We start from the raw sequence: 27991 nt of genomic DNA, 5'->3' as shown, positions 1-27991 counted from the left end.
TAGGAGCAGTAAGAACACATGCACATTTTTTATTATTTGTGAGCTCTCTCACATTTTAAAATATTTTGAAAATCGGTTTGTGCGTAACAAGCAGATGCTATAGTAGATAAACATAAAATTACTCAAAGACGCAACCACAAAACTATGTTGTTGTTAAAGCTGTCGGGCAGCTTCACAGGTTGAGTACATTTACTTTATTACACTTTTATCATAGAATGGTTAACTTTTTTGTGCTGCTATGAAAAGTACATTTCCTGCAGTGAACAATGGCAACAGTCTGAAAAGATTATTTCCTTAGTCGTCTTGTAAAGTCAATAGCGGATGAGCCTTACCAGCTACTTGCCAACCATGATGATGATGTGACGGTCAGCACATTGTTGGTCTTCACCATCAACAGAAAGACGCCACCAGCCAATGTCTTAACCTGCACAAAGCAGGGCAAGAAGAAACGTGAAACAAAGTGATCACAAGAGATGAAAAAAGAGTAGAGGCAGCATGAATAGACATGTCCTGATTTTATCACTCAGATTATTCTGATATGAGGAGTTTAGGTGATATAATAAGAAGAAAATGAGTCACAACACGAAGAAGAGACGAGCTCCAGGCGTTGGTGAGAAACGAGATGCTTGTTAAGTTATTCACGTCACATCCCACAACCTGGCACCAACAGTGGGAATGTCACATCACATGCCAATGTAGCCAGCTGCTAGCCTTGTCAGTGGGTACTTCCAACATGACGTGATGTACGACACAAAGTGTAAAACGATATAAACAAAAATACAGGGCTTATAAAAAAAAATGCTTCTCCGAGTGTTCAAAACTAGACTAAAAGTCATGTTAAACGTACATAAAAACGTGTTGCTAGCTCGAGTTAGCATTTTCTTTACATTGACTTTGTGTTACCCTGAAGCAAACAACATAGAAAATCAAAACTATCTCAAGGGAAGTTTTGCAGATGTAATTAATTAATTAATTAGTATTATTATCGTCATCAATATCAGAGCATGAGTGGTTCGCACATCTGCCTCACAGTTCAGAGGTTGAGGGTTTAAATCCCGGCTCCAGCCTTCATGTGAGTTTGCATGTTCTTCCAGTGCTTTCCGTGGGTTTTCTCAGGGTACTCTGTCTTTGTCTCGCATTCCAAAAACATGTTTCTTAATTGAAGACTATGAATTGTCTGTATATGTGAAGTAGAGGCTGACATTTTTTCGGGATTCCCACCGGGTCTCGAGGGATGGGAGTAAATTTCACTATTAATCAAGGTTTTGGGCAGGAGTGGAAGCTAGTCACTGGGAGCGGGAACTATGACCTTCGAGATATTACAACTCCAATTCCAATGAAGCTGGGACGTTGTGTTAAACATAAATAAATAGAGAATACAATTATTTGCAAATCATGTTCAACCTATATTTAATTGAATACACTACAAAGACAAGATATTTAATGTTCAAACTGATAAACTTGTTGTTGATTGTTTTTAGCAAATAATCATTAACTTAGAATTTTATGGCTGCAACCCGTTCCAAAAAAGCTGGGACAGGGTCATGTTTACCACTGTGTTACATCACCTTTTCTTTTAACAGCATTCAATAACTGTTTGGGAACTGAATTGTTGAAGCTTTGTAGGTGGAATTCTTTCCCATTCTTACTTGATGTACAGCTTCAGCTGTTCAACAGTCCGGGTTCTACGGTGTCGTATTTTACGCTTCATAATGCGGCACACATTTTCAATGGGAGACAGGTCTGGACTGCAGGCAGGCCAGTCTAGTACCGCACTCTTTTAGTACGAAGCCACGCTGTTGTAACACGTGCAGAATGTGGTTTGGCATTGTCTTGCTGAAATAAGCAGGGGTGTCCATGAAAAAGACATTGCTTGGATGGCAGCATATGTTTCTGCAAAACCTGTATGTACTTTTCAGCAATAATGGTGCCTTCACAGATGTGTAAGTTACCCATGCCATTGGCACTAACACAGCCCCATACCATCACAGATGCTGGCTTTTGAACTTCGTGTCCTTAACAATCCGGATGTTTCTTTTCTTCTTTGGCCCGGAAGACACGACATCCACAATTTCCAAAAACAATTTGAAATGTGGACTCCTCGGACCACAGAACACTTTTCCATTTTGCATCAGTCCATCTTAAATGAGCTCGGGCCCAGAGAAGCCGGCGGCGTTTCTGGGTGTTGTTGATAAATGGCTTTTGCTTTGTAGAGTTTCAAGTTGCACTTACGGATTTAGCGCCGAACTTTATTTACTGACATTGGTTTTCTGAAGTGTTCCTGAGCCCATGTGGTGATAACCTTTACACATTGATGTCAGTTTTTGATGCAGTGCCGCCTGAGGGATCGAAGGTCACGGGCATTCAATATTGGTTTTCGGCATTGCCGCTTACATGCAGTGATTTCTCCAGATTCTCTGAACTGTTTGATGATATTATGGACCGTAGATGATGAAATCCCTAAATTCCTTGCAATTGTACGTTGAGGAACATTGTCCTTAAACTGTTTGACTATTTTCTCACAGACTTGTTCACAAAGCGGTGAACCTCGCCCCATCTTTGATTGTGAATGACTGAGCAATTCAGGGAAGCTCCTTTTATACACCAATCATGGCACCCACCTGTTCCCAATTAGCCTGTTCACCTCTGGGATGTTCCAAACAGGTGTTTGATGAGCATTCCTCAACTTTCTCAGTCTTTTTTGTCACCTGTCCCAGCTTTTTTGGAACGTGTTGCAGCCATAAAATTCAAAGTTAATGATTATTTGCTAAAAACAATAAAGTTTATCAGTTTGAACATTAAATATCTTGTCTTTGTAGTGTATTCAATTAAATATAGGTTGAACATGATTTGCAAATCATTGTATTCTGTTTTTATTTATATTTAACACAACGTCCCAACTTCATTGGAATTGGGGTTGCAATAAAAACAGAGCAGGATTGACTGGGAGAAAAAATATAATTTAAAAAAGTGTGTTTTTGGGGGGGATGGGAGTTGGATTCTGTAAAATTTTGGCTGGGGAATGAGCGGGAGCCTGCAACCCTGGTGAAGATAAGCAGTGCAAAAAAATGGATGGATGGAATGGGAAGGAATTGTGTCAACCTCTGTGGCAGTAGGGGGTGGGTATTTTTAAACAATCTGGATTGGGAGGGAATGGGATAAATATCTGTGGGAATGAGAGGGAGCTATAACCAAAATCCATTCCCATGTCAGCCTCGAGTGTGAATGTAAGTGTGAATGGTTGTTTGTCTGTGTTTTGCAATTGGCTGGTGACCAGTTCAGGGTGTACTCTGCAGCTCACCCAAAGTCAGCTGGGGTAGGCTCAAGCTCACCTGTGACCCTAGTGAGGATAAAATACAAAGAAAATGGATGGATGAATTATGATTATCATAATTCCACATCTGTATCAGATACCACTCCCCTGTATCTTGCCACTCTAAACACTGAAACTCCTGGAGACATCATACTCCCTCTTGGAGGGGGTCTTTGTGATTGTTATACAGTGGCTCATTTTTAGACCTTAAACCTACTCAGTCAGTGTCTGCATTGGCCTAATCTATGCTTTTTTATTATTATTATTATTATTATTTGTTGTACTGATGGCTAACATTTTTTTGCTTTTAATATCCAATCAAAATAAAAAATGTTCACTCCTTTATATATCAAATCTTGAACCCTAGTTATTTGTTGAGTTACAGTTCAAATTGTCTAAACAAAGCATGTGAATTGTTTTATACTATACATTACTGTTAAAACATACATTATCATTGTGATTATTATTTATACTCCATAATTTAGGATTCCCATAAACCATATTAAACTACAGTTTACTGCTTCTTTGCATCTGCTAATGAACATTTCACTGTGTTACAATGATGTTGTATACTTGTATACTTCTTTTCCTTTTCTAACTTGATATACACTACTCTATTAAGCCTGTTGGGGATATAAAAGTGATACTTGTTGCAGATTAGCCTACTTTTCATTTCACTGTAATGAACACACAGTCATTACAGTCACTGAACACACTTCTTTTCAACCAACCATGAGCATGAAAACTAAACGGTCAAGTTATACTTTCAATTATTCTATTCCTATCAAATCAGATCAAACTGTTGATTGCAGAAATCTTTTATTTAGTTTCTTACCTTCAAGTCGCTTCTTTTGACATGCGCTCCTCTCGAAGGCTGTTTTTCGACATTGTCAGCCACTTCCTTCTCTGCACCACACTTGCAAATGTACACAACTATCCAAGGCTGCACGTGCCCCTCGGCAAGGAGCATGAGCGTGAATAGAGCAACTGCGCTCTTCTCTCTCTTGGGATGAGGTAAGGAAGACTAACCTGCTAGCGGCATTAGTGCGCCTGCATGTGCACGCGCACACAGATACACACACGGATATCCTGAGGTTGTGATGACCAACTGGTCCACCAAGTATGAAGATGAGACATACAGTAACAGCAGCATGTCCAGCTTGGTCTGACTTGAGTTTCAGATGACGATAAGGCATGGCCCTTGGCGACGCAAGGTGATTGCCAAGAAGAGATAGTTGGACAATAGCTTGATGGTGGACAACGAGCAGACAAAGATGATGTTCTTCAACACGTTGGTTTCTATGGTAACATAGAACTGATTGCTGAGGCACACGCTGAAATGTTGCCTTCCTTTGCCAGATGTTTGTCACCTGCAGCAACTCAATTGCTCAACTATTCTTTTCAACTGTGAATGATATACAGTACATGTATGCGTTTGCCCTCACCAGCATAGGGCAGACTCATTCTTTCCCTCCATCAGGTCCAACCCGTGAGTTTAAAGTTGAGCCAACATGTCAGTGGTTCTTTAAAGTTTATTTTTGTACAGAAGAACAATTTCACACAAAATGTGGATTTGTAGAAAAAAAAAAAAAAGTCACTGTGAGGCGGTTGAGGATCAGGGCTGATTTGAAGGCACTCAATATTCATGACAGGAAGCTCATCTCAACACCAAACATGTCAGTGGTCACAAAAACCAAGCTCAATCAACACAATTCAGCAAAGTTGCAGAACGACAGCAGAAAACAAGGGGAAAAGTCCACTCGGGTGCGTTCCAAAAGTGTACGTGAGCGGCTCGTCGTGTGTCAAATGACCTTTCCACAAGACAACATGGCAGACACAAAGGTACCTTCATCAAGTTTGAAGACACATGAAGACGAGTGTGATGCAGCTGCCGTGTTTGGAACACACCCTGTTGGGAGGTTGTGGTAACACTTCCGGTGAGTGACAGTTAGCAAAGAGCCCCTTTCATGGGTACACATGCCATCATGACACCTCTCACACATGTGCGCATCATTGCTGAAGCCAGGCGTGCTGTAGACACTCGGCGGCGGTCGCCCTGCGTTCGGGATCCAGCTCCAACATGCTGGACAGGAAGTCACTGAACTGAGCGGCCTGGTCCAGTGGCCACTCGTACTTCTCCAGGAAGACCTCGAACAGAGCCCACGGCTTCAGGCTGGAGATGTGGCGCAGGTCACCTGATCCCCACATACAGGTCATATGTGAGACATTGTACACAGACGCTAAGGACGCATGGGTGGGCTCACCTCGTCTGTTGAAATATTCTCTGGAGTATCTGCCAGACAAGGCGAAGGGCAAAGGGATGGAGCCCAGCAGCTCGATGATGTGAGCAATGTGATCTTAACGCAAACTACAAATGTTATTCTCTGAATCAAGTGTATGAGTACGAGAGGCTGTCAGGGACATAATTCAGGATTACCTCTCAAAAGCAACTTGAAATGCTCTCATACAAACAACTGAAACACTCATACACAATACACAGTGGCGGTTTTTGATGTGGCCGACATGGATAGTCACCCAGGGTGGCACAGCACCGTCCTGGCCGACCTCCTGGCTAGCCTTGTACCCGCCTCCAGGTCCCCTTCAACCCACCCTGTTGGGGACAGTTTTGTTTCGCTTTTTGGGAGCTGTCCCTGTGTCAATTTCAGTATTTTATAGGAACGCATTTTAGTGTATGTGAGACCATTTGACTTGTGTAACAGTGGTTGGCTTGTGTAATAGCGTTTTACCTGCGTGAGGATTTCAGTTAAACTGGACAGCCTTCCAGTATTCAAATTGAAACACGTGGTTCATTCAGACGCCTCTTCATCTGCAGTACTTCACCTCACTAATATCTGCCCAACAGCTTATATGAAGCAGCAGTGTTCCTTCACAATATACTGCATTTGCATCAGCAGAGACCATCAGAATCTAATCAAATGCGACAACAATCGGACTGCAGTCGATCAGATGCGAGTATCGAGCATGTCCGCCCCTGGGATTCAAAGCAGCCTGCTACTGTTCAATAATTGTTGCATTTGATGTGTGGATGAGATGTGTGAGATTTAATCCTGAATTATACCCCTGATGCATGTGGAGCCTTTACCTTCATCTCTAGTGTAATCTTCGCCTGAATGAGGTTCAAATAAATAATCACCAGTGGCCAACTCGAATGCCTGAAATATTCAACACAAACACAAACCAGACAAATGGTTAAACACAACTTGACTGCGTGTGTGTCTGTGTGTCTGTAAGTGCACCATGCAGGCAGTGCTCCAGATGTCAGCAGGAGGTCCATACTCTGCTCCAATCAAAACCTCCAGGGCCCGGTACTGTCTTGTTTGAATGTCATCAGTGAAATGCTTGTGCTGGGGGGCAGAAACAAGACAGGGAAGAGGAGTGTGATTGGTCATTTGATCAAGAAAGAGGAAGTGATGCAGCAAGCTTTTGATCACATGAAGAGTCTCACCACCCAGCAAGCATTTCCAAGATCAGCAATCTTCACTTGCAATTTGTCGGCGTTGTGAGGGTCAAGAGGACTGACGACGAAGTCTGATGCGCAAAACACTGTGAACGCACACACACAGACGCACGCACACAGTGATGTCCACTTCGACAAATATAGTCCATTTGCTTTTTTTTCCAGAACTGAGCTGAACTGATACTGTAATGTGTGCTGTTTAATTAACCTTTCGCTAAGCCACCATCCCAAACGCAAACTGACCAATCAGAGCAGGAGAGAAGAGCGAGCCGACACTTTCCAAGAGGCGCCCTGTTAAATTCAATCAATCTTACCCAGAGTAAGCCACAAAAATGCAAGCTCAAGATAAAACAATCCAGTTGTGCGCATAGTCATTTGAATCTCTCAAAAATCAGCAGTCACATCTCCGTCTGCTCCAAAGTAGACAATGTACTTGTATTACAATAGCTGTAAAATATTCATTTATTCTCTCAAAAATGCTAACATTAAGCTGAGGCCTTAGCCTGTTAAGCTAACGAGGTCAGCTACATGTTCCTGGTTGCAACGTTTGCATAGGCCTATTGCTCTTTGCTTTTGATGGATTGCAAAGTAATCCCACGCTTAACTCATTCAATGCCAAGAACGACAAGTCGTTCTTTAGAAGCCAAACGTTCAATGCCAAAAACGACATCTGTCGTTTTTTAAATTTATTTTCTTTAATTTTGTACTGCATTGGACACAGGACCTCATACAATTCCCCAGAAAGTCTTGTGCTTGGGAAGCATTGTAATGAGGTGCTATAACCAGCGGATGGCAGCAATTTAACATTTTAGCTTCAATAGCAACTACGTTTTCTCTGTTCCACCCATTCACACAAACAGGATATAGCTGCCATGCTGCTGCGCAGACGCAATGAGTTGAAGCACACTCAAACAAATTATGTATAGATTTCCCAACATATGTGTTGTGCTAGTAGCGGAAGTATGTGTGTGTTATAAATGTGATAAGCACAACAGAGATCTAAGCCGTCTAAGAAGACCACAATCGCAATATTTGGTGTCTGAACAGTACGTGGCAATGACTGGCTGTGTCCCGTGAGTTGCGTCATTCACATATCAATAAATAATAGTACTATTTTGAAATTAAAAGCCATTCCTAAATGTTGTTTTAGCTGGATCATGAAATAAAAACACTGTTCAGATGTTAGGAGTCTCACAAAAGCATGCATAAAAGTATGCATAAAGGTCTCTGTACGCTTGATATCTTTTAATTGATGGGAGAAATTGATGCATTTAGTAAAACCTACCTATATTCAACTGCTGATTACTAAGGAATGGAAAAAGGTAGAAACAAACTTCTGCTGAAAGAAGAGTATTTTTTTCACTTGGTTTATATATATATATATATATATATCGTAGAACACAATATTCTGTGGGTCTTGAAAAATCTGTCAATATGCTCTAACTCTAGGAGTTGGCATTGAATGTGTTAATAGCGGGACCGAGCTCTGCTGTGAATAGCGAAAAAAAATTGCATAACTGAGACCTCCCTAAAATGTTTCTCACTTGTGTCTCATTTGAGATGTGCCATGTCAACATACAGTAGGTCATGACACCTAAACAGGGCTTTTGGCACTATCTTGTGGCATCTTAGGGCTATTAAACAGGGATTTGGTGGAATCTTGTCGCATATTAGAGTGTTTCAAAAAGCAAAAAAACAACAAAAAGGCTACATTTTTTAGCAGATCATGGCGGATGGGTTCCAAAAAAAATTAATTGACAAATAGATAAATTCGCAAGTAGCGAATCACGAAGAGGCAGGGGAGCGCTATGAAATTTGCTCTGTAATGCTATGTTATCTTAGCGTCTTGATTTGGTTTGCTTGTGAAGATGTAACCGTCAAAGGCATACTGCAAACCCTGCCTGCTTCTGTCGCAATTTGAAAGACACTATGGGTTTTATTAGTTCAGGGAGTGCAGACGGAGGAAGAATCATGTCGAACGCTTAATGGGGTGGGCGGGGGTCTTGGCGAAAGGTCAATTTCTTTCAGAGTGGGAGTGTGTCCTTACAATCTTGTCCACTGGAGTATCCTGAATGTGTGGAAAGAGTCGATTCCGATGTGGCTGAGATCGCGCAGCTGGAGAACCCCGAGATGCCGGAGGCGGGGCTGGAAAACCGCCCTGGGCCGTCGCCATTACAACTGTCCTCCAACCAGGAACAAGATGACATTGGGCTCACTTTGTCATTGATTGCATTGCAGGAAGTGTTTCCATTGACAATTGGGAGGCCTGTGGATGCAAAAACCTTTTTCTTTTAAAACCACAAGCCTGTATATGTGTGTAATTGTGTATATCTATGTGTACAACTGTGTAATACTATGGTGTATACTAGTGATGTACCAAAATTTTGGCTCCCAAAATATTGCGGCCAACAATGGCCCAATCGTACATTTTCAGTTTCGGACCGAAAGACTTTTGTCACTGAAATAAAATGGCCGAAAGAGGATGTTGTTATAACACAATCAAAAACCGCAGCCAGTGCGCAGTCGCGTACACTAAAAAACTGGAACCGCATTATAGCGGAGAGGATCATAAAAAGGGAGTGTCTCCAGCGAGTTCAATTTTAGAGTGGCAAAGTACAGAGGGGTGTGCTCATGTTGGAGAACACAGTAATAGAGATAGTCATTATTTTTTGCTATTTTGGCTTTCGCCCATGGGTTCCTGATTTTCGGTTTTGGTCAAGAATTTTCATTTTGGTGCATCCCTAGTGTTTACTTACAGTTAGTGAGTGTGGCGTCTTCCTCATCCATCTTCTGACCAAAAACACAAAACATATTTAATGTTATTGATTGATAATTGATTGTAATTAGCTGATTTTATAATGTAGTAGTATTCGTTACAGGTACGCTATAAATTCTTGTAATAGTACAGTGGAACCTCGATTTACCGGATCTCGATTTAACGGATATAGGAAGTAACGGACCATCTGCACAGATCATGTCCAAAAATATTGCTATATATAATGACAAAGTATGTTAGTTCCAGAATTGGCTGCTGTTGCTTACTGGCGCTGTGGCGCAATATAGGCAAAGACTGGGACACACGTATTTCCGGGTCACAGATATAAAATTACTACATCCAACCACCACCAGACATGCTTCCGATGCCTGCGTAGCGGCAATGCTGAATTAGTGCTGGGCGATATATCGAAAAGCTCGATTGGATCAATATTTCATTAATCCTCGATCAGCAAAAAGGGAATCATCAATTTTATTTTCTATACTTTTCACTTCTCCACAAGACTTGCACCAACTGAAAATGCTAGTGACTAGCGAGCCATATACAGTTCCAAAAAAAGGGCACGTCTAACATTTGGAAACAATCGTAGTCTGCAAAACTTGTTTAAACGATGTTACAACGAAGACAGGCATATCCATGTTAAATCACCTGAAGATGAAGCACATTATCAAATGCAACGCCTTTATCACGTTAAAGAGATACGCGACGCCGTGCCGCTCCTGTAATGAAAAGAAAACAACGCCGCGCGGCGATCGTGGTGGCAGTTGAGGCGCTTGTGTTTTTGTGTTCGGTCCGTGAACGGGGCGGAAAGATAACAAGATAGTAGTTTGCCTTTCATGGACGAAATAGAAAGTGTTCACGGGGTTTGTTCGTGTTAGCATTAGCAGGTACAAGGTCGCTCCATTGCATGAGCGATCGCCGATCACGCAAATATTTTGACAGCGGATCAGCCGTCGCTGTCTGAGCTAAATGTTCAGAACAGTTGGGTTTGCACAGCGTGGCATGCTCAAGAATCAGTCTTGTATTTATTTTTTATTCGCTTTATTTGCAGATCACATTGTATTCGTTCCACATGACAGGTTTCTGTTTCGTGTCTTCTTTCTGATTTCTGGCAGTCTGGGCATGTTTAAGTCCATTGCTGCCACCTAATGGTTAAGTGATGAATACCTACAACAGAGCCAAACTCATTCATTCAAATAACAAATGGAAGCCATAATACATTAACGATTACAACTGTATGGTAATAATTATGTTTTCGAAAATTCAGACAAATCATTCTGGAAATTAATCTATATAGGTTGGCAGCTATGCAGTCATAGTCATAAATGTAATTTTACTACTAATCGGTATAATCATTTGTTCCAGTGTTTCGGTTTTCAGCCTTGGGTTTCTCTTTTGTGGTTTTTTTGTTGTTGTTTCAGTCAAGAATTTTCTTTTCAGTGCATCACTAATTTTGAGATTGTTATATTTTGAAATACCTGCATGGAAATGTATTTATTTGTGATGTTTATAATTGTAAATAAACCTGCTTTATAATCAAAATCAATTTGGTCTAGTCCAGTTTTATACAGTTATAAACTTCCATCCATCCATCCATTTTCTACCGCTAAGAGGCGTTCCCAGGCCAGCCGAAGGACGTAGTCTCTCCATCGTGTCCTGGGTCGTGTCCTGGGTCTCCTCACCAGGGAGGCGTTCAGGAGGCATCCGAATCAGATGGCCCGGCCACCTCATATGGCTCCTCTCGATGTGGAGGAGCAGCGGCTCTACTCTGAGATCCTCCCGGATGACTGAGCTTCTCACCCTCTCTCTAAGGGAGAGCCCAGACACCCTGCGGAGGAAACTCATTTCGGCCGCTTGTATCCGGGATCTTGTTCTTTCGGTCACGACCCACTGCTCGTGACCATAGGTGAGGGTAGGAACGTAGATCGACCGGTAAATCGAGAGCTTCACCTTTAAGCTTAGCTCCTTCTTTACCACAACGGATCGATACAAAGTCCACATCACTGCAGACGCTGCACCGATCCGCCGTTCCATTCTTCCCTCACTCGTGAACAAGACCCCAAAGGATCTTATCCCCGACCTGAAGAGGGCAGGCCACACTTTTCCGACTGAGGACCATGGTCTCAGATTTGGAGGTGCTGATTCTCATCCCAGCCGCTTCACACTCGGCTGCGAACTCCTCGAGTGAGAGTTGGAGATCACGGCTTGATGAAGCCAACAGAACCACATCATCTGCAAAAAGCAGAGATGCAATACTGAGGCCACCAAACCAGACCCCCTCTACGCCTCGGCTGCACCAAATTCTGTCCATAAAAGTTATGAACAGAATCGGTGACAAAGGGGAGCCTTAGCGTAGTCCAACCCTCACCGGAAACGAGTCCGACTTACTGCCGGATATGCGGACCTAACTCTGACTCCGGTCGTACAGGGACCGAACAGCCCGTATCAGGGGGTTCAGTACTCCATACTACCGAAGCAACACCCACAGGACCCCCTGAGGGACACGGTCGAACGCCTTCTTCAACTCCACAAAACACACGTAGACAGGTTGGGCGAACTCCCATGCACCCTCGAGGGGTATAACCCTGGTCCACTGTTCCACGGCCAGGACGAAAACCAGACTGCTCCTCCTGAATCGACTTCCTGACTGACCCTACTCTTCAGCACCCCTGAATAGACCTTAGCCGGGAGGCTGAGGAGTGTGAACCCCCTGTAGTTGGAACACACCCTTCGGTCGCCCTTCTTAAAAAGGGGGACCACCAACCCAGTCTGCCAATCCAGAGGCACTGTCCCGATGTCCACACGATGTTGCAGAGGCATGTCAAGCAGGACAGCCCCACAACATCAAGAACCTTTGGGAACTCTGGGCGAATCTCATCCACCCCTGGGCCTTGCCACCGAGGCGCTTTTTAATCACCACGGTGACCTCAACCCCAGAGATGGGAGAGCCCGCCTCAGAGAGCCCAGACTTTGCTTCCTCATGGGAAGGCGTGTCGGTGGAATTGAGGAGGTCTTCAAAGTATTCTCCCCACCGGCTCACAACGTCCCGAGTCGAGGTCAGCAGCGCCCCATCCCCACTATACACAGTGTTACTGGTGCACTGCTTCCCCCTCCTGAGATGCCGGATGGTGGACCAGAATTTCCTCAAAACCGTCCGGAAGTCTTTCTCCATGGCCTCACCGAATTCCTCCCATACCAGAGTTTTTGCTTCAGCGACCACCAAAGCTGCATTCCGCTTAGCCAGCTGATACCCATCAGCTGCCTCAGGAGTCCCACAGGCCAAAAAGGTAGGTAGGACTCCTCCTTCAGCTTGACGACATCCCTCACAGTTGGTGTCCACCAACGGGTTCGGGGATTGCCGCCACAACAGGCACCGACCACCTTACGGCCACAGCTCCGGTCGCCCGCCGCAGCCATGGAGGCGCGGCACATGGTCCACTTCCATGGTTCTTTCTCCATGGTTCTTTTCTTATTTACAGCTTTCTGACGGGCAGGACACAGCAGGTCAGGCTGGGGGAGGCCACCTCATCCACACGCAGCATCAGCACTGGGGCGCCCCAAGGTTGTGTCCTCTCTCCGCTGCTCTTCTCTCTCTACACGAACGACTGCACCTCAGCGAACCCGACTGTCAAACTCCTGAAGTTTGCAGATGACACCACTGTCATCGGCCTCATCAAGGAAGTCTGCATATCGACAGGAAGCGGAGCGGCTGAAGCTGTGGTGCGGCCGACACAACCTGGAGCTGAACACGCTCAAGACTGTAGAGATGGTCGTGGACTTCAGGACACATCCTTCGCCACAGCTGCCCCTCACGTTGTCCAGCTGCCTTGTGTCAACCGTCGAGACCTTCAAGTTCCTGGGAATTACAGTCTCTCAGGACCTGAAGTGGGCGACCAACATCAACTCCGTCCTCAAAAAGGCCCAGCAGAGGATGTACTTCCTGCGGCTTCTGAGAAAGCACGGCCTGCCACCGGAGCTGCTGAGACAGTTCTACACAGCAGTCATCGAATCAGTCCTGTGTTCTTCCATCACAGTCTGGTTTGGTGCTGCTACAAAAAAGGACAAACTCCGACTGCAACGGACAATCAAAACTGCTGAAAGGATTGTCAGTACCCCCTACCCACCCTTGAGGACTTGCACGCTGCCAGAAGTAAGACAAGGGCATGCAAAATCCTCTCGGACCCTCCACACCCCGGTCACCAGCTCTTCCAGCTCCTTCCCTCAGGTAGGCGCTACCGATCAATGCAAACTAGAACTAGTAGAAATTCCAACAGCTTCTTCCCTCTTGCAATCAACTTCTTAAACAGCTAACCTATAATTCCATTACAACAAGCTGGCAATTTTTTGACTTGAGTTCGTTGTTACATTTCTGTGGGGCTAATTATGTACTACTCGTGCACTCACTGTAGTTGTCTCGCCATGCTGCACTATTTGCATATACTGGCCACTCATGCCAGAGTAGAATCTGCTCCATTTGCACACTGATTGAGGAGTATCTGTAACATTTGCACAACCAACATTGTCCCAGATTATCGCACTACTCGTCACTTTAAAAAAGGGTAAAAAAAATGATACATCCGGTGTTATTTTCACTTTTAATGACAAATGGGTTTTGTGGTTCTCAGTGTTTTTTTCTTTTCCTGTGGGAGATAGTCCAAATGGCTCTGAGTATTTAAGGTTGCCGACCCCTGGTCTATAGCAACGAAATTGGAACTAGGAGGCACACTAATTCCTCGCAGCTCATGAAAGCGGCCTGCCTCGACTCGCCTATCAGTATGTCAACAATGTCACCATCAAGCACACCAGCATGGTAAGTTTGGATAAAATGTAAAACCTTTCAAATATTGTAAAGCTTTTAAAAAAATATTTATTTAAAATAACTTTGTATTGTACTGAGCATTTTAGGCCACAAAAAAAATACAAAACAATTTTATACTATTCAGTAATATGGGTGCATATGGCGACCAAAAAATGTGCTTCAATATATCGGCTGTAATGGATGACTCCCCCCTCCCCCAGTAGTCCGTTAAATCGAGGTTCCTGTTGTTATGTATGAGTGCCACTGCAGTACCTGAATGTCCACCAGTCTCTCCTCTAATAGTTTCTCTTGCAGCTTTGCTTTTCTCTTCAACTTTTTCTTCTTGTTTTTGGACATTTTACCAACCTACACGCATGCACACACACAAAGTGGTAAGAGAATGAATTAGGACACAACAATATTGTAAGATCCAGTTTGATCATGACTGTGAGCAGGGGCATAGCACTGAATTCTGGGGTCCCATACGTACACACTTATCCCCCACAACCACCCACCCACCCCCAAACACACGCACACACACACAGTAGGCTATCCTGAAGTTGTTCGACTATAGTTTGTGAATTTGTTTTTTAGTTTGGGCTCACAGTATCTAAATGCAGACCTATTAATGACCAGGGGTGCACATACTGTAACTGGTGCGCAGGTGCACATTGCACTTAAAATATTAAAAACACAAAAATTTTAGTGTGTCAGTGCGCATTTGTGTAACAAGCATTTTGCATTTTCTTGCTTTTTTGGGAGGGATGTGGGGGCTGTAGAGGGGGCTCGGGCAGTGTTGTGTTGTTCACGAATGACGTGTTCAGACACACAATCGTTTGAGTGGAAGTGAATGCAAACACTTTATGAACTGATTTGTTCTTTTCTCAGTGCAATTGACAGTTGCTAGCCTGAGGCGCATGAGAAACTCTGCTACAAACAGTACAACTCGCCAGGAGGCAATGATGGCTGAGGTCGGAAGCAGTGTGCTTTGTGGGCGTCTTGGTCTTGCTGTGCAGCAGCTACGGTCCGTCAAAATACAGTGTGTCTTCATTAGGGCTGGGCAATAAAACTATATACAAATTTCAAAATAACTTTTCCTCAAAAGACATTTGAGATGGGGTCGATAGACCTTTGGAGATTGCGTTCATCCAGGTTTTGACAGACATTACGAACAGCCAATAATATTGCGAGTTGCTCCGCAGTGACCCAATCGTGGCGTAAAAAGAACCATGCCATGTTAGGATGACGTTCACAGCACATTAGCAGCGAGACGCAACAGACGCTAATGTGCAGTATGTAGCCTATTACTTGCAGCCATGCACCTCAGCAGTGGGAGAGCATGGGGGGGGGGAAATAAAAAGAAAATGAGTGTTCCCTCTGAAGAAACGACAGGAGACACGGCCCTTCAAGGCTCAACGGATGACACCGTTGACGAGAAAGGCTGGGAAAGTTGGGCAATGTGGCATTATTTTGGTTTCGTGAAGTCTGAGGAGATCTGATTCCCATGACAATGAGGCAGAATAAAGTAGTAGTATTCATACATTGAATGGACTCTGAGAGCAAAGGAGAGCTACGACGAAAAGTGACAGGAAGGCGAGGAGCAGCAGAGGCTAATGTTAGCTGCGCCGCGCTCAAAAGCCTTTCTGTGCATTTGTGTGCGAGGGAGTGAGTGGTATGGAGGTGGTGATGACATGCCACAATCAGGCTGTTGCGTTGAGTTTGGTCCAATCAGCCAAAACTCAAGAGACAAGAGCTGAAGCAGAGTAACTAATCACAACATAGCGAGCAGCACAGCTGGACACTTACCTGGATGTCCATGGGAGCTGTGCTGACTGGAGAAACACACCGAGAGAAAGACAGACAGACATACAGACACAGAAAGAAAGAAAGACAAAGAGAGAAAGATAGAGAGGAGAACATGAGAACAGAAAACTGGAAGTGCGGAAAACAGCCGGCGCTCGAGATTAAAAGACAGCAGCAACAAGTCAGGCAAAGAAGCAAGTCCAGACTGAATGGGAGGAGCCTTAGATGCAAGTGAGAGGAGCATCAAAAGACTGTGAGAGGTCCTGCAGCCTTCAAGAAGAGTTTGATCAGTGGCTATCAATCACCTGATGACCCAGAAGGGGGCGGGGCGCCCGCTCTCTGCCAGATGGTGGCCTCAGCAGCCAGCCTTCTGATGTAGACCTCATCCACATCCAGCAAGATGTTCTCTGGTTTTATGTCTGTATGGATGATCTTACACTTTGTGTGCAGGTAGTCCAGACCTTGTAACACCTGCAAACATGTCAACACAAACAGACATATATATATATCACGTGACACGACATCTTGTCATGTGTGTGTGTTACCTGTCTAATGACGCTCTTGACACATAACAGAGGAAGGCCCATGTAATTTGACTTGATTATCCATTTTAACAGCTGATGACCAAGAACTTCCAGAACCATACACACATCTGACACAGGCTGAGGATAACAAAGACTTGGCAGATAGACATGGTCACACAGATTGGTAGACACGGTCAGACAGGTAGACAGGATGAAGGATACGCACTCCGTTGACTCCAGAAATCTTAAAGTCATCAATTAGTTGGACAATCGTCTCTCTGTGGGGGTCAGAGGGGTCACTGTCTCTCACCTGGACACAGAGACACCATGAGGGCCTTTTGGCTGCTGACATGACCAGACAAAATGAATGACTAGGGTTGGACTTAATGCAAGACCAGATGGAGGACTAGGTGTGGTAGTAGATTTAAGATGTTTATTGCCATATGCATAGTAAAAACACAATGGGAGCAATGGAATTCTTACTTTGCTAGTCTCCCTCTACTTATACAAAGAATATTAAAAAAAAGAACAATTTAGTACTGTCGGACAAAGTACAATACTAATTTTGGATCTGGTTGTGTTACAAGGTTTAGGATTGTGTGTGGTACTAGATGCAGTACTCAGTTTAGAACAGAGTTATAATAGTTTTGGAATAACCATTATAGTATATTATAGTGTAGTATAATATAGTATAGTCATAGATCATTTAACATTGAGACGATGTGAGTCCCAGGATGCACGTCATGGAAACGAGTTCCAAACAATGAGTCCCTGCAACTGATCAGATTTTTATCTTAGAGATTTTTATTTTAACATAAATTAACAGACATGCAAACAACCAAAGGCATGAAATAGGTGACCCCCCCCCCAAAAAAAATAAACATTGTAGGGGGGACTGGGGGGTTTCATTTTAACATAAATTAAGCAATCTGGAAGACTCTTGTTTTTGTTGTTTTTGTTCGTCTAAAATGTAAACAAGAGTAGCGCGCCGTTGCCTTCATGGTAATGACGACCTTCCCAAAAGGGTGGCTTATCTAGCGTTAAAACCTATGCCTTGGAAGCCCAAGAGAAGACAACGTGTGAGGTCATGTGACTTTCTTTTGTCATTTGATTGGTGAACTAGACTTAAACGTCACTCGCGCTTAAATTAGATTGGCGCAAACAGCGCCCAATGCGGAAGTTGAAGTTGTCGTCTTGCGCACGAAATAGTTGATAAATAGGCAATAACTGATAAATAAAAGTAGTGAGCGATCTTAGATCTTTGTAACAGAGTAGAAATACAGTTAGTGCTACCTGCCAGCGTTCAGGGGGTACAAAACAGCCTATGACGACAAAACCCAGAGTGGTGTTCTGTTACTGGACTTCTGTGCTCGTCATGATTTGTTGAGTTTTCCTGCTGAAGTAGTGCTGTAAAAATGTCCTGTTGTTCAATCACCTGCTGTGTCAGTGAGAAATTCCTTTACCGCTTTCACATTGCCTTTTGTGGTGGGAAACAGTGAACTACAATTCCCAAATAACTGTTCGACCTTCATTCCGTCATGTATTTATCCAAAATAAATACATTTAAAAATCAACGACGAAAGCTCATGTATGAAATCAATTGAAATTAAATAAAAAAATTAAATTACATTTTCTCCAAAATGGGCGGGGCGCCTTATAATGCGGCGCGCCTTATGTGTGCACAGAGTTCCAACATCTATAAATGTTGTTGTGTGATGAGCGCGTACGCCGCTTGACTTTTTTTTTTTTTAGCATTCCCTGCCGACACGCTTTCTCAGAGGAAAAGCGGACGTGGCTGAGGACAGGGTGCGTGAAGGAGGAGGCTAAAGCCATGCTCCCAGTAGGTATATAGTGCGGGTACGTGCATTGTGCAAAACATCATCGGTTTGGCTAAAGACCGAAAACGGCACCTACATAGAGACGCTTAGAAGCACAGTTTAAACTGCAAGCTGTCAGTTGCGCAGAGGAACATGGGAATCGAGCAGCCACGAGAGAATTCAAGATAATCAAATCCATGGTTCGCAAGTGGAGGAAGCAGGAAAACGAGCTTTGCCAAGTCAAGAAGACGAAGCTGAGTTTCCGCGGAAACAAGGCGAGGTGGCCCGAGTTGGAAGACCAACTCGAGCAATGGATTAATGATCAAAGAACAGCCGGAGGAAGCGTCTCTACAGTCACCATTCGACTGAGGGCAATAAGGCTTGCAGAAGAAATTAAAATCGAACATTTTCAAGGAGGTCCGTCTTGGTGCTTTCGTTTTATGAATCGGCGCCATTTATCCATCTGGGCAAGTACTACCGTGGCGCAGCAACTTCCAGCGGATTACAAGGAAAAGATGGCCATCTTCCGGTCCTACTGCAGTAAAAAGATTGCCGACAAACACATCCAGCCCAACCACATCACCAACATGGACGAGGTGCCGCTCACTTTCGACATCCCAGTGAACTACACTGTCGAGAAAGGGACCAGCACGACAGCGATACGCACAATGGGGCACGGGAAGTCGGCTTTTACTGTTGTGCTTGGTTGCCATGGTAATGGACAGAAACTGCCACCTATGGTGATTTTTAAGAGGAAGACGCTGCCGAAAGAAATGTTTCCAAAAGGGCTGGATGGACGAGGAGAAAATGAGAGAGTGGCTGAGTGAGGTGTACGTAAAGAGACCGGATGTTTTTTTTCCCACGCGTCACCGTCCCTGTTGATCTGTGACCCCATGCGCGCCCATCTGACAGCCGCTGTGAAAAAACAAGTGCAGCAAATGAACTCGGAGCTTGCTATCATTCCGGGAGGGTTGACGAACGAACTGCAACTGCTGGACATTGGTGTAAACAGGGCATTCAAAGTAAAGTTTCTAGCAGCGTGGGAGCGATGGATGACAGATGGCGAACATAGCTTTACTAAGACTGGGAGGCAACACTGGGCGAGTTACACCACCATATGTGAATGGATTGTGGATGCTTGGCCTAATGTGTCTGTTTTGACTGTTGTCCGAGCTTTCGCGAAAGCCAACATCATTGCTGAACAGCCCCCCGGCAACGAGACTGACTCTGACAATGACGAGGGGGAACCTGGCGTGTTTGTTGGAGAACTTGGTCAGCTGTTCATTTCGGATACAGAAGATGATGGATTTGTGGATGAGGATTGATCAAAACATAACGTGAGTACATTGTTAAATACTTCAATAAAGTACAACCAAACTCAGTTTTGCTCCCGTTGCCTTTTTAAAAACATTGTTTTAGCGTGCATGCATGCTACCGTACGTTTTAAGCTTGCATATTATTTTAGCCTGCCTGCGCCCAATAATACAGTGCGCCTTATGTATGTGTTCAATACAGAAATACACCCCATAACTGAGACTGCGCCTTTTAATACGGTGTGCCCTATGGTTGTTAAAATACGGTAGTTAGTTTTGCAAACATAACATTTCGTTTTAGTTCTTTTTTTTTTTTTTTTTTTAAACATTATTTTTTTAAATTTCCATGTACAAAAATATTTTTTCAATTTTAGTTTGTCATTTCATTTGTTTTCATTTTCTATAATAACCTTGGTTCAGGAATGGATGCAGGACAAGGTGCACAGCGAGGTGTAGGATAAACTGCAGGACTAGGTCCAGGACAAGGTGTAGGACACTGTGAAAGACTACGTGCAGGACTACATACAGCACTAGGTGCAAATCTACGTGCAGGTGTAGGGCTTAGTGCAGGGCTAGGTGCGGGATGTGATGGTCCAAGGCTTGACACTCACACATCTGAGCAGTTTGATCTCATCCAGTGCTGTCTCTGTGTAATGGGGCGCGCTCTTCACCACCTTCAATGCTACAAAGCGTTTCTTCCTGAAAACACATCAGACACGTGGTCAGAGGACATGGCAGCAGGCGGAGTAGAGAAGCAAGACAAACTGTTCAGTCGTACTGCAGGTCCCAGCAGAGCCAGACAGTAGAGAAATGTCCCCAGCCAAGTTTGCGGACTACGTGGTACCTCCCGTTAAAGAGGTCCCCAATGGTGACTGGGTAGTAACCACCTGGAACACAAAGACCAGAACAGTCACACAAATTATGAATCTGGTTGATGGTCACAAAGGGGTAAAGCTTCCTGGATGAACAGATATGGTTGTATGTTGAAAATGCCACCTTTGCAGTAATCTGACGGGTCTTCTTGCTCTTCATCATCAGAACCTAGAAGCTGAGCAGGGGGCAGGGTTAACTCTGCAGGTGGCGGGCTCAGATTGGCCGGTGGTGGGATGGATGTGCACACTGCCGCTGATGACATCACAGAAGTTGAAGGGTTAGGTTTCGAATTTGAAAGGGAGGTGCCAGAGGAGGAACACAGAGAGGAACCGTGGTGAGAGGAGGAGACACTGTTGGTGAAGGTCACAGAGGTGAGCAGTAATGGGTCTGGGTGGGAAGTGTTTAATGGAGGAGTGGTTGAGGCATTTGGTGGGCACAGGGTTGTGGTTTTGGCTGTTGCTAGAGTAGATTTAGAATTTTCAAAATTTAAATGAGTCCATGCGCTGAAATTATATGGCATTTCCTTCCCGACGCTTGATGGTGATTGGCTAGTGCTATGGGTGGGGCTCTGAGATGGGACAGGAAGTGACCGGGTGTCGGCAGTAATTTGAGATGAGACAGGAAGTACCAGCCTGTGGGCGGGGTTTTGAGAAAACATATAAAGTGGCTGAGTGTGGGTGGGGCTTTGAGATGCGACAGGAAGTGCCTGGCTGTGGGCAGGGTTTTGAGATAGGATAGAAAGTAACTGACTGTGAGTGGGGCTCTGAAATGGGATAGGAAGTGACTGGCTGTGGGCAAGGCTCTGAGATGGGACTGGAAGTAAATGCCTGCTCTGAGGTGATTTGCTGTGGGCAGGACTGTGAGCCAGGGCAGAAAGAGGCTGGCTCTGGGTGGAGCTCTGATGTGAATCAGGAAGTGACTGACTATGGGAGGGGCTCTGACCTGGGTCAGAAAGTGACTCACTGTGGGAAGGGCTCTGAGATGGGACAGGAAGTGGCTGGCTGGGGGCAGAAGTCTCATGTGTAACAGGAAGTGACTGGTTGTGGGCAGAGCTGTGATGTGTAATAGAAAGTGGCTGGCTGAGGTGTGTCACTGTCAGGGGGAACATGGCGCTCTGGGGAACATCTTTAGGACACTGGGGGGAAGCTAAAGGGGTATATGTTAAATCTCTGGTGGGGGGGTCCCGGTCAGGGGAGCATGTATCCAGAGAGTGGGGGGTCATTTCTTGGGCTTCAACTGTGGTACTTCCTTGAGTTGGGACTGTTTTGGGTGTGAAGGGGGTGACTGACAAGTCATCCTGCATCCGGGGTGACGGTCTGTCACAAAGGTCATCAGAACTAGAAGAGACAGAAGACCCTCATTAAGCACACCCCCGACTGAAAGGAGGCAACGTTTCATTCCTGATATCAGACATCTTCGCTACTTGTGATTGATCATTGACATCATAACAACTGCATCATCAACAGTTCCAGCAAGCAGTACAGTTTACAGTAGTTCACTTCAATTGTTTTCATTGTCAATAGCAGGAAAGGGGTCCACAACAACTGTCATGTATCACTTTTTGTAGCAACATGACATTTCCAAAACATGTTGTCTGCTTCGCAATGAAACTCTTCTCCGATTGGCTGACAAGTTTCAGTTAAAATTATCCACCAATAAGCTTGTATATGCCAACATTCTGAGGGGTTCTCAAAGTTGACGCATCAAATTTACAGTGCTGTGAAAAATTATTAGCCCCCTTCTAAAACTCCTTTTTTGCACCATTTTCCCACATTTCACATTTAAGATAGTCAAACAAATGTAAATAGCAGACAAAGATAAATGACGTAAACTCGGTGAAAGCCATTGTCCTCAAATGGAGTAAACAAGGAAATGGCCAAACAAAAAATACCTCAAGAGCACAGCGATGACTCATCCAGGATGTCACAAAGGAACCCAGGACAACATCTAAAGAACTGCAAGCGTCCCTTGCCTCAGATAAGGTCAGTGTACATGACTGAACAATAAGGAAGAGACTGGGCAAAAATGGCAATTATTGTAGCTCATTAGCTTGCAAGCAAGGACACGTAATAAACCGTTATCTTTCCCTGAAGCATCTCTGTTGGACGGGCCCCAACGCCAGTGCACCAGACCGCAGGCGGCTACTCTATATTTTCAAAACATATTTTTATTTTAATAATAATAATATATTAATTTAATATATATTAATATATTATTATTTTTTAGAAACAAATCACAAAAATAACATTAAACCTTTAAACAAAGTGGGGAACCCATGCAAAAAAAAAATTAATTTGAGAGGGGGTAAATACTTTTTCACAGCACTGTACCTCACCTTTTAAAATGGCGTCACTTGCTTTAAAAACTTGACTTAAATTGCGCAAATGGAATTTTAGTCATGAGAAGAGAGGTGTGGGCAGTAGAATAGGTGATGTACTTCAGTAATCAATTGTTTTTGCGAATGTATTTGTTATGGAAGATTTTAAAGTCCTCATTCCATGTTGATTAGAAACTCCATAAAGACAGCAGCCACCTGTCACACTGCTACTTTTTGGCACCCTTCCGCTGAGTGCAATGGAACTTAGGGATGATTGCTGGAAAAAAGAATAGTCACTGGTCTTCTTAATTAAAGACAAGTATCTCTTCCATGGTTGTTTCACCTGTGAGAGAAAGTCAACGCTAACGACTGAAATGCTCACACACTACAGACGGACTAAAGCGGGGTACACACAAATAAGACAACCGGACCATATTTTAGCATTTTTCCTCCCTTTCGATCCAAGTTGACAAAGGCCCAATTTTTGGCTGGCTGTAAAAATTATACTGAGCGATTACCCTTTGGTGTGGGCTGTGTTAATAATGATTTTCTTTCCTCCCCTATCTTCTTGGAAAACGGTCAGGCTGACAATCATAAATGTTATACTAATTCAACATTTAAGATGGCCAAAACACTGACTGACTGACTACCACTGTACCGCAAACCATTCACTACATCAGTGTGGATCCTCTGTGGCACCAGGCTGCCTCTCACAGGTCAGTCTTGGTACTACGGCAGACATCATTATGTGTGTGGTGTCGTTTAGTGTTTAGTCTGGTTATCCCCAGTACACCACAGACTATAAGTGCTGTAAGTACACACAGCCGAGTTTTACTCACCAGGTGTGGGGTCTGCGGTAAAAAACAAATCGCTAAAGATGTTTTTAAAAAAAAAAAAAAAAAAAAAAAAAAAAAAGTGTCTGGACCACTTGACAGATTACTTATATCCATCCATCCATCCATTTTCTGAGCCGCTTCTCCTCACTAGGGTCGCGGGCGTGCTGGAGCCTATCCCAGCTGTCATCGGGCAGGAGGCAGGGTACACCCTGAACTGGTTGCCAGCCAATCGCAGGGCACATAGAAACAAACACCCTTCACACTCACAGTCATGCCTACGGGCAATTTTGAGTCTCCAATTTATACATTTTTTTTTTTGGGATGTGGGAGGAAACCGGAGTGCCCGGAGAAAACCCACGCGGGCACAGGAAGAACATGCAAACTCCACACAGGCGGGGCCGGGGATTGAACCCGGGTCCTCAGAACTGTGAGGCTAACGCTCTTACCAGTCGGCCACCGTGCCGCCAGATTACTTATATTTATGACATATTTACACCATATATAATATATACCATATATAACAGCTACCTCTAATGTACCATATTAAGATCATATTTACTTTTCTATGCACCTCTAATGTAGCACAATTAGACCATATGTAATTTTCTATTGTAGTTTAGATAAGATTTTTTTTATCTGCTCCTATGGAGGGTATCAATGATGGCAATGACAAATTATGTAAAAATAAACAAATACATTTAATTTAAATTATTTAAATTGTGGGCCCTGAATCGATAAGCTATGAAAGTTTAACTTTATGAATTAAATTAGTGAAACAAACTTTTCCATGATATAATTTTTTTTTTGGAAAGGGTCTATATATACACTGCACTCACATTGGTAGATATTCGATACACATTCGATTTTTATCTGATGATATCCGATTGCATGCATTTTTTTTCTCATTGTGCCAACATGATGCATATCACAATTGTGACTCAGCAAAATAGAAACTGGAAAGCATGCAGTGTAACTACAACAAGTGACAAAAAATATCACCACAACTCCAGAAAAAAGCTCAGCTGGTTGTTAGTGCCTGATCATTGTGTGACACTGACATGGACAGTGTTGCTGTGACTCAGTGACATTGTTGAAGTCTGCTTGAGATGCATGGGAAAAGAATGAAGAGTGTGTGTTGTGGGATCTTAATACAGCATGTGCTTCTATTAATGGCCTTGACTGGCTGTGGCCTGACAACTAACCCTCTCTGAGTCAGCTGGACACCAGCTAGCTTAGCACAAAGATTTGGAGGGAGGGGGTCTGGACACCCTTGCTGAGCTTGGTACAGTTAACGTGTGTGCAGTGACATGCTGTGTAGGTCACATGTGCAATGCTGTGCGCGAACACGCAATCGTTCATAAATTTAGAGTCCATGTACGTCCGTCTCACCGGGTCTCCTCAGTGTGGACTCTGCGGTGCTTTTTGCCACGGCGCCTGTGCTTCTTGGTGCCGGAGGCAGAGGCTGCTGAAAGAAGACACAGACGTGGTCAGCAAGAAGCCATGGAAACAAGAAGGCTTCAACGAAACAGAAAGGCATTGACTTGCTTTTGACATGTGGAAAGCTAATATGTAAAAGATATATGTACCTGCCTCGAACTACATGTCGCAAGTTGCTGTGTGAGGAAAAACACGCGCACACCTCAATGGGACACTAACGAAAGCTCACGTCAATCAAATGACCATATTCGATTTTACACAGGATTGCAAGCGGAAGTGACGCCACTCGAGAGTGTATCGTCTTGTTCCAGCGGGACGTACATATTTTTGTGGTGGTGCAGCTGGCTAGCACTTAGCATGTTGACCTGCGCTCGACCACGTTAGACGAACGAGTGAAAGCACTGACGGCGACACCGAAACACCGAGCCGAATCCATAATACTTTACCTATTAGCATTGTCAAACCCTAAGCGGATCAGCGGGGACTGTCCCGGCTGACTACTAGCTAGCTTCTGTTAGCTCAACAGACTTGGGAAAACAGCCCGGCTTGTCAGGTTGTTCCCAACGGTATCAGGCTCAGAACCGGGTCAGGGTCTCTGCTGGCCCGTGAGGTGTGTCGTTTCGCGTGCGTTGTGCTGTCAGCCTCGCCGGAGTGAAAATAGGCGTCTTTTTTTCCCCACTGTCCGGTCAGTACCGGCTCAGTGGCGTGTCTGTGGTTGAAGCTCTCAGGTTATTCTTGGTGTGTTGCGCTTGATGTGAGCTTGCACAGCCCGAAACAGCTGCTGACAGCCTATCTGTCACCCGACACCCGGCTTCCTTAGCGCATGCGCACTGGTCACGAAGCTGCATTGGCTAAATCAATAAAAATGATAAACAGATAAACGAATCAAACTGACGAAAGAAACTCAAAACATGCATGTTAGTGTAAATCTGTTAATTTAACCTCACCAAAGCTTTGATTTACGTAAGCACAATAATTACATAAAATATAAAACCAAAGTGTAATTCATTGTTTCGCCACTTGACTGCAGTATACCATGCAGGCTTTCTCTCGCTCTCTCTCTCTCTCTTTCTCTCCCTCCCTCCCTCCCTTCCTCAGAGCATGTTTTCAAACCCATAATGTCTTACTGAACTACAACTGGATGTGGAGAAGATACTCAGTGACAGGCGGCACAGCCCGAAAGGGTTAACGTGGGTCCCCCTTCCCATGGGCTCACCACTTGTGGGAGGGGCCATAGGGGTCGGGTGCAGTGCAAGCTGGGCGAAGGCAGGGACCTTGGCGATCCGATCCCCGGCCACAGAAGCTGACTCTAGGGACGTGGAATGTCACCTCTCTGGCAGGGAAGGAGCGCGAACTGGTGTGTGAGGTCGAGAAGTTCCAACTAGATATAGTCGGACTTTCCTCCACGCACAGCTTGGGCTCTGGTACCAGTCCTCTCGAGAGGGGTTGGACTCTCTTCCACTCTGGAGTTGCCCACGGTGAGAGGCGCCGAGCAGGTGTGGGAATACTTATTGCTCCCCGGCTCAGCACCTGTACATTGGCTCCGATGGTGGGGGAAGACATCAGGGACAGTGTCTCTGGATTGGCAGACTGGAGTGGTGGTCCCCCTTTTTAAGAAGGGGGACCGGAGGGTATGTTCCAACTACAGGGGGATCACACTTCTCAGCCTCCCTGGTAAGGTCTATTCAGGGGTGCTGGAGAGTAGGGTCCATCGGGAAGTCGAATCTCAGATTCAGGAGGAGCAGTGTCCTGGCCGTGGAACAGTGGACCAGGTCTACACCCTCGGCAGGGTCCTCGAGGGTGCAAGGGAGTTCGCCCAACCAGTCTACATGTGTTTTGTGGACTTGGAGAAGGCGTTCGACCGTGTCCTTCGGGGGGTCCTGTTGGGGTTGCTTCGGGAGTATGGGGTACCGAACCCCCTGATATGGGCTGTTCTGTCCCTGTACGACTGGAGTCAGAGTTTGGTCAGCATATCCGGCAGTAAGTCGGACTCGTTTCCGGTGAGGGTTGGACTCCGCCAAGGCTGCCCTTTGTCACCGATTCTGTTCATTAACTTTATGGACAGAATTTCTAGGCGCAGCCGAGGCGTAGAGGGGGTCTGGTTTGGTGGCCTCAGTATTGCATCTCTGCTTTTTGCAGATGATGTGTTTCTGTTGGCTTCCTCAAGCCGTGACCTCCAACTCTCACTGGAGCTGTTCGCAGTGTGAAACGGCTGGGATGAAAATCAGCACCTCCAAATCTGAGACCAACGGTCCTCTGTCGGAAAAGGGTGGCGTGCCCTCTCCAGGTCGGGGGTGAGATCCTGCCCCAAGTGGAGGAGTTCAAGTATCTTGGGGTCTTGTTCACAAGTGACGGAAGAATGGAATGGGACATCGACAGGCGAATCGGTGCAGCGTCTGCAGTGTTGCGGACTTTGTATCGATCCGTTGTGGTAAAGAAGGAGGTAAACTGAAAGGCGAAGCTCTCGATTTACCGGTCGATCTACGTTCCTACCCTCACCTATGGTCACGAGCTGTGAGTCGTGACCAAAAGAACAAGATCCCGGATACAAGCGGCCAAAATGTGTTCCCTCTGCAGGGTGTCCGGGCTCTCCCTTAGAGATAGGGTGAGAAGCTCAGCCATCCAGGAGGGGCTCAGAGTTTAGCCTCTGCTCCTCCGCATCAAGGCTCAGAGTTTAGCCTCTGCTCCTCCGCATCAAGATGGGCA

General features: G+C 44.9%; 1 protein-coding gene across 6 annotated transcripts; it reads right to left on the bottom strand.

The window, feature by feature from the left end:
* Positions 1 to 13: 13 nt before the first annotated feature.
* Positions 14 to 26082, bottom strand: srpk3 (SRSF protein kinase 3). Of its 6 annotated transcripts, none has more exons than XM_061693826.1 (19): positions 25732 to 26082; positions 25238 to 25313; positions 20819 to 22032; positions 20601 to 20709; positions 20434 to 20521; positions 16915 to 17002; positions 16714 to 16820; positions 16474 to 16639; positions 16172 to 16197; positions 14639 to 14731; positions 9548 to 9581; positions 8839 to 9057; positions 6780 to 6877; positions 6571 to 6678; positions 6417 to 6486; positions 5578 to 5670; positions 4149 to 5508; positions 3302 to 3340; positions 14 to 424 (listed from the first exon to the last, which is right to left on the bottom strand). In XM_061693826.1, exons 1-17 carry the CDS (start codon positions 25739 to 25741, stop codon positions 5324 to 5326), a joined length of 2784 nt encoding a protein of 927 aa, XP_061549810.1. In that variant the 5' UTR covers positions 25742 to 26082; the 3' UTR covers positions 14 to 424; positions 3302 to 3340; positions 4149 to 5323. The 6 variants fall into 6 exon arrangements, with proteins under 6 accessions (XP_061549810.1, XP_061549827.1, XP_061549819.1 ...); XM_061693843.1 differs by having other exon boundaries at positions 9548 to 9578; XM_061693835.1 differs by having other exon boundaries at positions 25238 to 25310.
* Between the last annotated feature and the right edge of the window lie 1909 nt (positions 26083 to 27991).

Source organism: Phycodurus eques, chromosome 1, assembly GCF_024500275.1.
Source record: "Phycodurus eques isolate BA_2022a chromosome 1, UOR_Pequ_1.1, whole genome shotgun sequence".
Classification (NCBI taxonomy): Eukaryota; Metazoa; Chordata; class Actinopteri; order Syngnathiformes; family Syngnathidae; genus Phycodurus; species Phycodurus eques.
The sequence above is the reverse complement of the archived record's forward strand: the minus strand, read 5'-3'. Positions and strand labels throughout refer to the sequence as shown.

Excerpts from the sequence above, each read along its gene's own strand:
- srpk3 (XM_061693826.1), bottom strand. Across the intron at positions 17,003-20,433 it reads AGATCAAACTGCTCAGATGT|GTGAGAGACAGTGACCCCTC; the intron begins GTGAGTGTCAAG and ends CTCTGTGTCCAG. Across the intron at positions 16,821-16,914 it reads TTCTGGAGTCAACGGAGTGC|ATGTGTGTATGGTTCTGGAA; the intron begins GTATCCTTCATC and ends AGCCTGTGTCAG.